The 16,057-nt window shown below is 43.6% G+C and overlaps 2 protein-coding genes across 2 annotated transcripts in view; one reads left to right on the top strand and one right to left on the bottom strand.

Moving 5' to 3' along the window:
* alkbh2 (alkB homolog 2, alpha-ketoglutarate dependent dioxygenase) overlaps window positions 1-10,589 on the top strand; it is a 16,436-nt gene extending 5,847 nt beyond the window's left edge. The window contains exons 2-4 of the mRNA XM_020515980.2: window positions 1,203-1,590; window positions 3,299-3,497; window positions 8,266-10,589. Coding sequence (XP_020371569.1) covers window positions 1,263-1,590; window positions 3,299-3,497; window positions 8,266-8,578 — 840 coding nt within the window. The 5' untranslated portion in view covers window positions 1,203-1,262 and the 3' untranslated portion in view covers window positions 8,579-10,589. The remainder of the gene's footprint in view (window positions 1-1,202; window positions 1,591-3,298; window positions 3,498-8,265) is intronic.
* Window positions 10,590-12,025: 1,436 nt separating this feature from the next.
* LOC109916257 (ubiquitin carboxyl-terminal hydrolase 30) overlaps window positions 12,026-16,057 on the bottom strand; it is a 39,956-nt gene continuing 35,924 nt past the window's right edge. Inside the window, exon 14 of the transcript XR_007264649.1 lies at window positions 12,026-13,132. The gene's annotated coding sequence lies outside the window, so the exon portion shown is untranslated. The remainder of the gene's footprint in view (window positions 13,133-16,057) is intronic.

Raw genomic sequence — 16,057 nt, forward strand, 5'->3', positions numbered from 1 at the left:
CTCCCCCTCCCATTCCTCAGATGACATGTGCATCCTGGGCCTCCTGCAGTGCCACAACGATGCCACCCGAAGGTTGCAGGAACAGCAAATCATATTCCGCTTGGGAACCCTGCAGCCCAATGGTATCAATGTGGACTTCACAAGCTTCAAAATGTCCCCTTCCCCTACCGCATCCCAAAACCAGCCCAGCTCGTCCCCGTCTCCCTAACCTGTCCTTCTTCCCACCTATCCCCTCCTCCCACCCCAAGCCCCACTCCCATCTCCTACCTACTAACCTCATCCCTCCCCCTTGACCTGTCTGTCCTCCCTGGACTGACCTATCTCCTCCCTACTTCCCCACCTACACTCACCTCTACTTGCTCTATCCCCGCCTCTTTGACCTATCTGTCTCCTCTTCACCTATCTTTTCATCTATCCATCTTCTATCCGCCTCCCCCTCTCTCCCTATTTATTTCAGAACCCCCTTCCCCTCCCCCATTTCTGAAGAAGGGTCTAGGTCCGAAACGTCAGCTTTCCTGCTCCTCTGATGCCGATTGGCCTGCTGTGTTCATCCAGCTGTACACCTTGTTATCTCAGATTCTCCAGCATCTGCAGTTCCTGCTATCTCTGGGTCGATTCTGTAATTGGCAATTAATTGCCTACGAGGTGATGTGTCTTTGAAATAGAACGGACTGTGGATTGCAGGGAATCTGAAACAAAAACAGAAATTACTGGAGGAACTCCATTCTAAAGAAGGGTTATTGTAGACTTGAGACCTTAACTCTGCTTTCTCTCCACAGATGCTGCCAGACCTGCTGAGTTTCTCCGGCAACTCCCCGTTAATGTCCCTTTCACATAATCTTAATTAGAGATGACCATAACTATTATAAAGCACTGTGGATGATGGAGGTTGGAAACAAAAACGGGAATTTCTGGAGAAACCCAGCAGATCTGGCAGCATCTGTGAAAAGAAAGCAGAGTTAATGTTTTGACTGTGGTAGCCGTTCTCAGAACCGTGGAGTTGCTGTCGGGAAGTGGAGATGTGGGAATAAGGTTGGATCAGCTGATGCCTCATGTAGTTGACTGATTTGGTTTATGGATAATGTGCTACTGATGACTTCAGGGGATATCAATGGACAGACAAAAACAATCCTTGTATTAAAGCAGTTTAGACTATAGTCAGGCATGTGTATAATGCCCATGTGCTGCTGTTTTCTAAACAGATTGTTATTGAAGGTGACTTCAACTCCACACCATTGTGCTGCTCAGTGTGACCAGGTACAATGATGGACAAGTTTGTCATCAGGCGATCAAAGAACTCCGGTAATCCCAAGTCAGAACAGCTTGAGGTCAAAAAGCAGACAGGCTGTGAAACAGTGAACAATGCAACGGCAGAGAATCCAAGGAAGAAACTGAAAAGTTGGGTGGGCGAAAGTGAAGGAACAGAACTGACACCCCTCTTAAATGAGCAAGGCTTGCTGAGAGATGTCGACTGTTCTTGGAAGCAGCTGAGAGCGGAGGGACTGAATTGTGATTATACCAAAATATTCACCAAATCAGAGGCGGATGACATATTTTTGCAGTTGGAGAAAGAGCTGGAGTATTTTTCAGGTACCGGTTAAGATATTTGAGTGAATGAATTTACAAAAGCCCAAATCCCTTTAAACAAGCAGGTAAATATGACCTGAGCAGCAACCCTGGCTCATTCACTGTAGGGCTGCCATTGTTTTCCAAACTAGATGCACATTGGGCAAGAAAAGTTGGCAACATCTCACTGGAGTACAACTACTGCTTAAAGTAGTTCTATTCTGCCACCCAATGCTATGGAGTCTGCTGTATTGATATTGCTAAAGAGGGATGTCATTCAGCCCATCTGAGTTCATGGATCTAGAAACATCTCAAATGCTGTATTGTCGTATTGTTTGTGAAATGATTCCAGTGTTTGCTGTTCCAATATTCCTTCCATTGACTTGGATAGTTTTCTGTTTTAAGTGCATCTTGGTAAACACAGGAATGCAAACATTTGCTGTTGTAACAGTGCAAGGTCAGGTCTTTATTAAAACAAAATCTTACACTGGAATAGTGAAAGTAAATGTTGTACAGGAGTTCACTTACAGCTCCTTTACTGAGTCTAACGTTGATGACAGTGTTCCATATATATGACAAATAAATCATCTTAAAACAAAGAGACATATGTAGAATAACAACATGGATCCAGCATAATCCCTTCATCTTTTGTGACCATTCTGCTGCCATGGTTATTTTGCACTTTTGGACTCTTCCATCATTTTAGTACTATGAAAGCAACAGATCATATTTACAGCTGAGTGAATTTCACACATTCTCTTACTCTCTTTTCTGAGAAAATATCCCTGCCAAACACATGTTTAAACCATGCTTGCAATTTCAGGAGAAAGTTCTTTTTAACTCATTGCCTTCCTTTGATGTCAAGATACTTTGGTCAACTCCCATTCCCATACATTTGAATACAATGAAAAAGCTTCCAGATCTCGGTCCTGTGGTCCTGTACCTCTCATTCACAGTTGAAAGAAGTAGCTGGTTTCCCCTTGCTGCATTTAGCCTAAAGTCAACTCCACGGTCTTTCATAGTTGAAAGCCTGATCTCGCTTATTGTACTTTTTTGAGCATTGGCGATGACATTTCTGAGGAAAAATCAAGGTGGTTTACGCCTGACACTTCAAAAAGAGACATGGAGCTAATTAAAACAACATTATCAGCATTAGGAATGCAATTTGTTTTTAAAAATTCATTCACAAGATGTGGATGGTGCTGGTTAGGCCCATTTCTAATTGCCCAGAGTGTAGTTAAGAGTCAACCATATTATTGTGGGTCTGGAGTCACATGTAGGCCAGACCACATAAGGATGGCAGATTTCCTTCTGGAAGACATTAGTGACCTAGATGGGGTTTTCTGACAATTGACAATGGTTTCATAGTTATCATTAGATTCCTATATCCAGATTTTTATTGAATTCAAACATCACTGTCTGCCTAAAGTTTTGGTAAAGCTCTGTAGCTCGGGTTGTGGGTGAGGTTGTTGACTTGCTCGCTGAGCTGGCTTGTTTTTGTTCAGACGTTTCGTCACCATGCTAGGTGATATCATCAGTGGAGCCACCGTCTGCCATTATGGGATTTGAATCCAGGTCCCCAGAACATTACCTGGGTCTCTGGATTAATAGCCCAGCAATTCTACCACTAGACTATCACCTCCCCATATTAACAAAGTTAATCCGTTTGTGTGAATGTTATGAACTCTGTATTGACTGCTATTTCTTTTCTGAAAATTGTTCATTCTTCAAGGTGAACAGACCAAAGTGCAGGTGTTTGGGAAATGGCACAATATTCCACGTAAACAGGTGACTTACGGGGACCTTGGCCTGACCTACACTTACTCAGGAGTGACCCTGACCCCTAGACCTTGGCTTCCTGTGCTGGAGATGATCAGAGCCCGAGTCATGCAGGCTACAGGACACACGTTCAACTTTGTGCTGATCAACAGGTGAACAATGCAGTGGGAGAGCTCAGAAGGGAACAAGTAGATGAAGGTTGGCTGCCTTAAAATGACAGTTTATTGCTTGGTAATCAGAGACTCCAATTTTTCAGGATACAGAGGGCAGGTGACTGACCATTTCAACAGTTGATCAGTGTTTGTGATATTGGCCATGTTGATGCTGGTCCTGAGGCAGGGAAAAGTTGCATTTATACAGCATCCTTAGGATGCAAGGTTCTTTACAACCAATAAAATATTTTTGACGTGTAATCACTATTCTACTATAAAAGCATTGCAGCCAATTTGTTTGCAACAAACAACAATCTGTTTATAACCAGAAGAAAGGGGTGATCTGTTTTTGTCAGGAAGCGAGGGTTCTACCTGCAGCTGACACCGATCTGCGTTCTTTTGCTTCATACTATCTGTGCTTCAGAGCCTTGGTCCAGGTTTCCAAGCTGTGAGATAATGACATGGCTGGCATTTTGCTGATGTGTATATTTGGTAAAAAGTCAACACTGTCTTTTTAAGGTTAGTTGACAAGTTTTCAAAAAAGGCTGTCAATTATTAATCGGCTTGAGATACAGCTGTCAGCATCCTGGTTTCCCAAAGGAAGTCAGACTTTTCTTAAATTGCTTGCAGTTTATTTATCACTTCCAGGGAAAGTGTATGAGATCAGTTAGACAGGGCTATCCTGATTGTCTTGCTTAGCTTTCCTCAACCTTTCATCCAACTGCTTGTAAAATGGAGGAGAAAATAATAATGTATTTGATTGTTCAGACAAATTCAGTTGGCTACAGTCCTAGTGCCTTGCGCTTTGCCTATCTGTCTAACTCCAAAAAAGCTAATAGTGTGCAGCATCAGTGGGGAATGTTGGTTTGGGAAGTAGCAGCACCTTCAAAGAAGGAAATTGAAGAGTGTGCACTAGAATGACATCTTTCTCATTCTCACACAACCAGAAGTGTTCATAGCTACTGAATTACTTTGCAGTCTAATTACTTATCGTACAGAAAAGTGACAGTCGGTGAGACCTCTTCTGTGTGCAGTTGTGGTTGCCCTCCTATCAGAAGGATATTGTTAAACTGGAGAAGGTTCAGAAAAGATTGCCGGGAATAGAGGGTTTGAGTTTAAAAAATAAGACTGGAAAGGCTGGGACTTTTTTCACTGGAGCATAGGAGGTTGGGGGTTGGGTTGACATTCATGAGGTTTATACAATCATGACAGGCATATATAAAGTTAATGATGAGGGTCTTTTCCCTAGAGTGAGGGAGTTCAAAACTCAGCATATTTTTAAGGTAAGAAGAGAGATTTAAAAAGGACAAGGGGCAACGTCTTTGTTTATACACAGAGTGATTCATATATGGAATGACCTTCCAGAGGAAGTGTAGATGTGGGTACCATTACAACATTGAAAACACATTTGGATAAGTTCATGAATAGGAAAGGTTTGGAGAGATAGGGGCTAAGTGCAGGCAGGTGGGACTAGTTTAGTTTGGGAACATGGTTGGCATGGAACAGTTCGACTGATGGGTCTGTTTCTGTGTTGTATGACTCTATGACTATGATTCTATGACAGCTCACTTAATGCACACACAAACTACTGATGGACTTGGCTGAAGGGTGAATGTTCTCCAGGAAGCCCAGAAAAACACCCCTGATTTTCAAATAGTGCAATGGTGTTTATTTTTATCTCCAGTTCAACAGACAGTTGGAGTCCGGAGTTACAATTACTTCTGAAAGGTGCTGGATCTACCAATTAGCACTCATTCAAGTGTCAGGAGGGAGAGGGGGTGTGTGCGATTGCATCCTGAAGTGGGGGCTGACCCTATGATTTTTAAAAAATTTTGACCTGACTTGAGTGAAGACGATGGCTGTCTTAAGTTCAGATATGGTTTTGCTGTCTGCCTAAAGTATGGAATTTATCCTCTGTTTGTAAAAGTCTGACCTTCCCTTTCTTCTTGAATCCTCTGTCTGAGCTGCAACATGGATGGGCCATGGACGGGGTTTCTGAATACACCCTGATTTATTTGGTTTATTGTGGTCACGTGTACCTAAGTACAGTGAAAACTTTTATTTTGTCAGCAGTACAGGCAGATCCTAGCAAACCAGGACATACAGATCATAGGGTGCTTAGACAGAGTGAGGCACACAGGTTACACTGCACAGCATGTGCACAAAGCAAGATCAGCATTATGTGAAGTCTAATAACAGCAGGGAAGAAGCTGTTCTTGAACCTGCCAGTGCACGTGTTCAAGCTTCTGTGTCTTCTGCCTGACAGAACAGGTTGTAGGAGAGCATTACTGGGGTGGGAGGGGTCTTTGTTGGCAGCTTTTCCGTGGCATCGAGAAGTGTAAATGGAGTCTGTAGATGGGAGGTTGGCTTCTGTGGTGGTCTGGGCTGTGCCCACAACTTTCCATAGTTTCTTACGGTCTTGGGCAGAGCAGTTGCTATACCAGGCCGTTATGCCCCTGGATAGAATGCTTTCTATGGTGCATCTGTAAAAGTTGGTGAGGGTCCTTTTATGGACATGCTGAATTTCCTAAGCTGCCTGAGTTGTTGTGCCCTCTTGACAGCATGAAGCCCTACAGATTTGGCACCAATTTGATACACACCAGCATCCCCCTTGACCGAGTCTTCCCCCCGCCCGACTTGGAAAGAAAATTAATAGGCTGATTCTTGAAGAAAACACACAAATTGGTCACTTACTGCTACTGGACAGTTGTTTTCCTTGTTTGTGTGAGGAAATGTACCCCCGAGAGCAATTTGCTTTGTGAAGAATTTTAAGATGCACTGGTGCTAGATAAATGTAAAAAAAACTCCAGAAAGACTACAGATTAATGGATGGCTTAAGAATCAGATTGACACACTGATGGTACTGAGTGGGAGAGACTCTGGTTCAATCCTTGGGTCATGTCAAGTCAGCTGTGAGGAGTTTTAGGAGCCTCGGAATTTAGAGGAGGTTTAATCAATGCTGGATGTTCACTCCTGATCACTAGGTGATCTCTGATGGAAGTGTGCATGCGTGAAACTCTGGTGTCCCTCAGGAATCTATCCCTGCCCCTCTCCTGTTTTGCATTTAGGTGCTGCCCCTTGGCAACATCATCTGAAAACACAATGATATGTCCAATGTGTAGGTTGACCACATTCACTCTCCACCAACTCTCCCAGCCTCTCCACTGCCTCTGATTCTTCAGACTCCTTCAGCAGTACCACGACTGGAGGAGCACACGCTTACCCTGATCTCTGTCACCAATACTGTTCCCGAGCTACTGACTCCATCTCCCCAGGCGTACGTGAGGCTGAGCCAGGCTGTAATGTGACTTTGCTCTTGCTTTTTGATGAGCTTCCAACAGCAATTTGTTCCATCACCAACACCACCGGCTCTCCACCCCCATGACGTTCCCTGGTACAGCTCCTGCCTCATTTCTTCCGCTGCTGAAAACCTCATCTGTGCCTTTGTTCTTTCTGGACTTGACTAACTCAACACTTCCCTGTTTCCCATCTTACACCCTGCCCTGAGCCCATCCATGCTGCTCATTGCCCAACACCCACCCAGTCTTCCTGCCCATCATCCTTACACTCACTGACCTGCCGCAATGCTTCAGTTTGAATTCTGACATCCACCTTCACAGATTCCACCATGACTTTGCTCCTTTCCAGGCTTAAACCCCTCGGGGTATCTACATTCCCAGAATTCTGGTCTCCATTTCCTTTTAGTCTTCAGTGTCACTGATTAAGCCACCATTTATTACCCCATCTTTTATTACCCACCTTTAATTGCCCTTGAAGGTGATGATGAGCCACCTCTTGAACCTCTACAATTCTTGGGGTGTGGGTACACTCACGGTGCCATTAGGAAGGGAGGTGTGTGAGCTACCGCCTTCAATTACAGCAGCCTGTGAGATGGCAGATACGCCTATAGTGCTGTGACGAAGGGAGCTCCAGGATTTGACCCAGAAGCAGTGAAGGAATGGAGATCTGTTTCTGTCAGGATGGTGGGTGACCTGGGGGAGGAAACTTGCATTGGAAACTTGTTGTTCCCACGCATCTACTGTCCTGCCCTTCAAGGGGGAAATGGTTTGGAAGATGCAGTTGATGGTGCCATGGTGAGGTCTATAAATGATAAGCACTGCTGCTGGATGGAGTGTGTAAATAAAGGGGTGGATGGGATGCCAGTCCAGCATGCTACTTTGTTCTGGATAGAATCAACCTGTTGCATAGTCGGAGCTGCACTCATTCAGGCAAGTGGAGAATATCCCATCGCTCTCGTACCTTTACAGATGGTCACCGTTTTGGGGAGTTAGAAATCCTAGGCATGTGTATGCCCGACTTCATTCACTTCCCTCATTGGCAGCTGGGTTGCCATCATGTTCTAGAATCTTCTCCATAAATCTTTTTCCATCCAAAGATGTAAGACCCTTCCCACAGGCAGGATGCAAGGACGAGTTTGGACAAATAGCTCCACATGACCTCTGTCACATTTTATCTGGTAATGCTGTTGTGAAACACCTTGGAATTTCTTAACTCCAGTTAAAGGTACTATATAAATGCAACTTCTTGCCAGATGGGACGGGATTCAGCTCCCATAGTGGCGTTGCCTGCTGACTATATTGGGGTGTAGGACATCCCTTGGGAGAATGGTCTGTTGGGTGAGGTATCACTAGTGAGCTGCTCCTGGGAGAAACAGGAATTGTGTTTTAAACCCAGTGAGAGGGTGTATCACAGTCTAGTGACTGCCACTAGCAAGTTAGGAATGCTGACGCTCTGTTCTCACCGACAGGTACAAAGATGGACATGATCACATAGGGGAGCACCGTGATGATGAGAAGGAACTGGAGCCTCTCAGCCCCATCGCATCAGTCTCCTTCGGCTCCTGCAGGGACTTCATCTTCCGTCATCGGGACTCGCGGGGGAAAAGTGCGACGCGCCGCCTGGAGCCGGTGAAGCTGCTTCTGGGTCACGGCAGCCTGCTGATGATGAACTACCCCACCAACATCTACTGGTACCACAGCCTGCCCGTCCGCAAGAACGTGCTGGGCCCTCGCATCAATCTGACCTTTCGCAAGGTTCTGCCTCCCACGAAGGCGGACTGAGAGTGTTCCCCTCAGCACTGAGTGAAGATAATTGATTGTCAACTCTCTTGTCTATCTGTTTCTAAATTCTCTCCCTTTTCCACTCAACTTACTGGGCTTAGATCTGATGTCAGCAGCAGCTCTGCTGCTACTTTAACCCATCTGTCTCGTGGATGAGGCCCTGTCTGGGGATCCTTTCGTACTGCCTTGAAGGAGGGCAGGGAGCTATCCCCACTGTTTCACTCAACATTTAATCCTTCAAACAACATCACAAAAATAATTACTCGGTCACTCCACCGTTACTGACAGTGGGATCTTCCTGTGTGTAGATTGGCTACCCCTTTTCCTGCACAGTGACTGCGCCACAAAACCACTTGATAAACCATGAAGGACTGTGTGATGTTCTGAGGCTGACAGAGGTGCTTTATAAATGTACGGCTTTTGTTTTAGTTTTGTGGTAGGGTAGCCTTGATAGTAATTGTCCGTTGGTACATTAGTTAGAGGGCTTTACAGCTCTTAGTCATGACAGTCATCTCCTAATGCTACAGGCACTTGATGGAGGGGACATTGAGGGGAAAACTGCCTCCCCCACCCACCCCCGCACTAACAGAAATCAATGGGAGCATCCCAAACAAAGACTGAGTCAAGGTCCTAACTCTGTATTCGTAGGACTGGGTTGATATTGGGCAGCAGTTGGTCTTATACCAATAAAAATTGTGTTATCGATTTTTTTTTTTAAATAATCTGGTCCCTCTTAACAACTTTTGAGAATATTTTTATAGCAGGAACTGATGAGACCAATAACAGCACATGACTCAAACGCATTAATTATCAATGTGGATTATTTTGAGGGACTCCCATTGACTGTGATCAAGTAGAACGGTAGCGGACCTCCCTAGTAGTCTTTTATTTTTAGTTTTACATATTTCCCAATCAGCCTGTTCAGTGATGTTATTTACACATCTCTGGAGTAGGTAAGGCTTGAACACAGGCCTCCTAGCCCAAACACAGGGACGCTAACACTACACCACAAGAGCCCAGTGTAGCAGTTTTAAATCTTTGTGCCTGTTTCTTTTAATGCATGAGATTTCAGTGGAAAACCATCTTTGTTTTGCAGACGTTTCATTACCCTGCTGGCTAACATCATCAGTTCAGTTCAACGGACACCAGAGTTTAAATAACAGACAGAAAAACACAACAGCCCTTCATCGGAGGCTGCACCCTAGCGGGGTAATGAAATGTCTGCGGAACAACAACAAACCAGCTCGGCGAGCCAACCAACCACAACCCGAGCTACAAATCTACTCTAAAGCTTTAGAAACCAGCTTTAGCACCAGCTGCTGTAGAATGGGAATGTCAGTGTCCTATCTGTGTATGCATTTTACATAAGAATTACACACTGCTGTAACATTATCTTTTATTCTATGCAGGCTTAATCCCTGCCCAGATTAACTCTAAATTCTTATGGATGTTTGCTACTCTATAATTTATACCCTGTTGCCTTGTGTGCTTTAGTATTCAGTTTCGCTTTGGCTTCTCAAAGGAAATTTCTGCTCCAACCAACTTCTCCTGTCTCAACAGCACCATTAGATGCATATTAGCTCCAGGCACGAGGCCACGCCCAGCCTGTAGAGAACACCTGAGGGAGCCATCAGATAATGCTACGTTACTAACATAGCCACTTGCCATACAAACGCCTCTGCCCCTTTGCTACTCTTTGCCTGAAGAATGCCGATTTCCCTAAATTATGCTGAGTTTTAACCTAGCGAGATCTATATTGTCTATACATGTGTCCTTCCCAGCACAGTTTTCAAGTGAGAACTGTTGATTGCATTTTGTTCTGAGGAGCATGATGACAAATGGTGGTTGTGGTATCTTAGTGCTCTGTAAGATTATATTCCACATGAGCATCAAAATTTAGCAATCAAGCCAAGAATGGTTTTCTTAATGCATTACAAAAAAAAGTGCATTATTGAAGGACACAGCTGGCTACAGCTTGTTAAATTACAATAAACAAGATAATTTATTTTTCTTTCCTTGTTGGGAGCCTTCAATTTTTTTTACTTAAACTATTGTTGCTGCATGTCCAATGGGTCCGTTGCAGTTGGAAGCACAGCTGAGCCCTATCTTGATCACGTCTAATCGTGGGATGAAAACTTTCCAGTAGGGTTTTTCGGTCATGATCAATGATGGTGGTATTTTTGCTTTCTCTAGGGTAGGTGCACTGAGGATCCAAACATTGACCCAGCTCAGATCAGTCAATTCATTGACAAATTAAGGATTGAGAATATTAGTCTCACAGAGTGCATAACTCAGCAACTCCTACATAAATTACAGGCCACTCAAGAAGCATTTTATAGATTTGACTTAATCAAACAGGAATATTCTCATGGCAAAGCTTTAGGTATTCAGGACCATGATGAGGAGAAATGATTTCAGGCACTAAGGTTACCATGAGCCATCACTGCTTGTAACCATCATGTCAATTGGTGTTTTCATGGTTTGTGTTACAGTTTTGTACTTTGATTTATCTAAATACGACCATAAGAAATAGTAACAGAGTAGGCCATTCAGCCCCTCGAACCTGCTCCATCGTTCCAGTAAGATCATTCCTCACGTCCACTTTCCTGCCATTTCCACATAACCCTTGATTCTCTGACTGATCAAGAACCAATCTCAGCCTTAAATATACACAAAGACTCTGCCCCACAGCTCTCTGTGGCAAGTAATTCTAAAGACTTACACTCCTCAGAGATAAAATTCCACCTTGTATCAGTCTTAGATTATGTCCCTTTATTAAGACTGTGTCCTCTGGTCCTAAACTCTCCCATGTGGGGAAACATCCTCTCAGCATTTACTCTATCAAGCCCCCAGTAAATAGGTTTACATGGACTAAGATTTGACAAACTTACATTATTGAGAAGCAAACTTCTATGGTTTTTTTTTGTTGCTGTATTTGTGGAAACTCAATCTCCTATTATTACATGTGGAACATAGCAGGCCAATGTCAAACACCTTCTCTACTTTTGGGGAAGTATAGAAGATAAGAATTTGTTGAAATCTCAATTCTGGTGAGAGTCTTTGTTTCTAGTAAAAAGGCTGATTAATTATCAGACCACATCATACTGCAACACTGCACCTAGAGGTGGCGCTGCCCATAAACACAGCCCTAAAGGTATATGTGACTGGGGCAGGAAGCAAGCGAATTCTGTTCATTTTATTCATGGAAGTGAAAACAATTCCAGGGCCCAAACAGAGCAAACCACAAAGGTGTAACAAGAAGCAGGGAATAAGTGACATTAAGTTTTAAAAAAATGTTACCCCCAGGAAGAAAGGATGTGGAAGGGAAGGGGGTCTCCACGATTCTGCAGCCCACAAGATGAGTTGAAACAGGACACATTCTTGGTTTAAACACATTGAGGAGTTTAGAAAAGAAGTGTCAGAGAACTATTAATAAACTTCACACTAAAATGGAGATTTTCTGTTTGCCCGTAAGTAAACTTTATTACTTTTCTGTCTGACAAATTAAAACTGACCTCTCCTACAACAATTTAATTCATATATACATATACACAGATGTACAATTAACGAGTTAGTGCAAAAAATGCTTTCGTTTTGTAGTTTCTTGTTTATACAATCAATCAGAATTTCATTATTTTTCTCACAAAAATATTAAAAATCAAACATTTAACATTTCCCACTCTCTCCAGCTTGCATGTTGACACAACAGATGCACAACTTTTTTTTATAAGTTCAGGGTGATGAACTGGCACACCAACAACTTATTCGGAGCTTGACGCCAAAGGATGTCTGTTTTGGGCTAGACCAGAGGCACATGATTGGGTACGTAGAATATTGAGGTGCTTGCGGTACAGTCCGGTCTTTTCACACAATCCTGCTGCACATCAGACTCCCTTGGCACTGCCCTTCAATGCCTCTCAGTAGGAAAGCACTGATTTTACAATGAATGTTTCAGGAATAGGTCTGTTGCCTACAATGAAGGGCATGGACTCAGGTTAACAGCCATCACCAAGGAGATTTCTGGTGGCATTGGAAAGTCAATCTTCTCCCAACCTGGGGACATGCGGTAGGTACAAAATGAAGCAGACTTTTTGACAGCATACAAAACTAAGGGCACTTTAAGGAGTCCCAATCTGCGATTCGTCTACAGCACATGATTCATACCCTAAGTCTTTGGGATAAACTGCTTAGATGAGCAGAATAGTGCTGGGATCTCTGAAATCATGTATTTAACAAGGGATGGAAACAACATCACCGAGACAATCTTAAATTACCCTTACAGCCAAGCATTTAGGAATGGTATCAGGAAGCACTTTTTCATACTTAGGACGGGGGAAATCTGGAAGTCTGCCCCAAGAAGGCTGATGAGATAATCGGAATTTTCAAGACTGGAAGTGATGGATTTTTTGCTCTTCAAGGCTGTCAAAGGAGACGGTACAATGCAGGAATAGATCAGCCAAGATCTAGCTAAATGGCATGAGCTTAAGGAGCTGAATGGCCCACTTCTATTCTTATGAAACAGGACTGAAGCAGATGGAAAGCTGTAGTGTTCAACTGAAATACAAAATGAATGAGAACCAGCAGCTGAACTTTATAGTCTTTTTAGCCATCTCATTCATAGGTCTCTGATTAACCAATCAGCTTCAAACTGTTGCAATTCCATAGCAATATAAGGGAGTGTACTGAATTCAACCAACAGGCACTGATCATCCTCATCTCTTGCACCTTGCATTGTAAGTTTAAATAAATGTTTACAGCAACATATTTTAATTTGACCCAGTTTCATCCGTAATATGGGTTAGGTGTTGTACATCCATTGACAGATATTGTACAAAACACCCAAAAAGTCCAGCTCCAGGTGGTCAGGACCGCACCCCTACATTCAGTCTGTCCATGTTAGAGAGGACTTTGAGAATAATGCAAGTCCCATTTCTTTACAGACAGTGTTGGGATCAGAAAATGATCTGGCAGACTGTTCCTGGTAAAATTGTTTTGTTGGTCATACTATCACAAACCTAACCTATCCAACATGCACTGCACTACTGGACTGCTCCCATAGACCCTTGACCCTGGGGTAAAAGCATCACCCAATGGATAATTCCAGATTCAGACCTTGTTAAAGCTCCTTGTAAAACTTCCTGATCGTGGCTGGAACAACTAGGATTCCCAAACTAGCAATCTCTGCTAGAAAGACACGTCAGGTCAGAAATGCACCAGGCCTAGGTTTGAGCAAAGAGTAGGTAAGATCCTGGATGGTGATCAGCATTTATGGAACTGTCTATAGTCAACAATCATCAGAGGTAAATGACTGAGAACTGGGGAACCTTCACAACAATGGAAGGTGTAGAGATGGAAGTGAAAGTGGTCATTGCATCAAAACCAATGAGATTTGGCTCACATCAGGCCACCAGAATTGGTGGTTGAGTCCACTGTGATACTAACCTCAGATTTGTGCATTATTGCCAGTCCACTAAATAAAGACTTTATTTAACTGAACAAATCCCTCTTCCTCCAGACTGACTATCCCAAAACTTCTTCCCGTGTTTCCAAAGTTTCCAATGTTGGGGTAAGCTTTCACCAGAGATGTGAGGGCTTTGTAAGGCAACATCAGGGACATTTCTGGGATTCTGTGTGAGGTGAGCACAGCTTTTGCAAAAGCACAACACAGGCCCGCAGATCACATGATCATGTTGAGTGTCACTGCCCAAGCCTGACACGGTCGTCATCTAATGTCCACACAGAAAAGCTTTCAACATGAAGGAAGGGAGGGTTTGGTGCAAAGGAGGTCCCTGCCATCCCAGCTAAGGTCAACTACCTGGTCCAGTTTATCTGGGGTAGTCCTGGTAATCATGATTTGGTCCCATATTGCATTTGCCAACAACCAGCGAGGGCACCGTTCAACCACACACCAATCCTGTTTATATAACAGGTTCTTATTTCCACTGCTTTATCCAGTTGAACATCACACAATACCCTATAAATTACTAATACTGAAGTGGCACAATGGCTAGGTAATATTGAACTTATATTTTCGTTTTAAAGTAGTTAAAGAATAAAACTGAAGGGAGTATAAATAGTGTATGTGGCAAAGTAAAGCTGACCAATTCAACCTAAGTCTTTCCACGGTTGCTGACAGTGCCACAGTATTGCACTGTGCACCATTTCCTCTAAAGCTGCAAGTGTATGACTCAGTCTCATTGAGCCATTAACATTCACACTGTGGACTGGGGCAATTTATGTCATACATTACACAGACTCCCTACCCAATCTTTCCCTGAATGGTAATAACAGTGCTATTTAATGCCCTCCCGATTATCCTGACACCAGCTCATGCAGGCCCAGAAACAGCAGAAAAGTCGTACTATGGTACTTACTCACTAAACTCAAAGCACATGACACATACATATATACGGTTATACAAGTGAACAGCAGCAGGAACTCTGGATCATTTCTTCCCATTTCAAGAAGAGCTCAGGCTAACTGTAGCTCTGTCCTGTCTAAGTTTATTTTTGCTAGATCTGACTGTTTCTGTTTGGCAGATCACAACTTTCACCCCCTATAATAAAAGGACTCACTTCTTACTATTTTGTATTAGCACTCCATGCAGTCAGACTCACCCTAGGAATGAGGATTCACAATTGCCAACATGACTGCATAGAGATGTGCATTCTCTGAAAACTGTTGAAAATCACCTTGCCTCTTACATTCAGGGATTGTATCAGCAACTCCTCCCATCACATTTCAAGGCAGCAAGCAGAACACACGGGCAATTTACTACCAGACCAATTTGTACGATCGGCCAAATTCTAGGAGCTATATCTTCTAATCCCTCTGCTCCTGAAGCTGTCAGCTCTTGCTGGTTCCATAGGCACTGGTGGTCCTACGATAATTCAGCCAAGTCTTTATTGTTAGTGCACAAATCTCGGCAGAGACGGAGAGAGAGCTGGGGCACCACTGTCTAGCCCTTACCTGACAGACTCATAAATTACGGGCAGTAAAACGGAACCCACATTTTTGCTCTCCCTGTAAAGGGGTAATTTGTAGCAACCCAAACTATTGTCCCATGTTGGAATGAGCACAGACTGAAAGTGGAACCTTGGGACAAATGGTAAGTGCAAATGGTATGTACCCACAAGTCTTAAAGGGAAGTTCAATTTTTTTTTTTTTTGAAACCTTCTCACTAAACCTGTGACTCTATTGGCTATGGAGATAGTAGGAACTGCAGATGCTGGAGAATCTGAGATAACAAGGTGTAGAGCTGGATGAACACAGCAGGCCAAGCAGCATCAGAGGAGCAGGAAGGCTGACATTTTGGGCCTAGACCCACCTTGTTATCTCAGATTCTCCAGCATCTGCTGTTCCTACTATCTCTGAAACAATTTTAATCCCACTGCGAAGCCCCATTTCTGAGGAAGGGTCGAGGCCCGAAACATCAGCCTTCCTGCTCCTCTGATGCTGTTTGGCCTGCTGTGTTCATCC

Source organism: Rhincodon typus, chromosome 24 (genome assembly GCF_021869965.1).
Source record: "Rhincodon typus isolate 14 chromosome 24, sRhiTyp1.1, whole genome shotgun sequence".
Lineage (NCBI taxonomy): Eukaryota > Metazoa > Chordata > Chondrichthyes > Orectolobiformes > Rhincodontidae > Rhincodon > Rhincodon typus.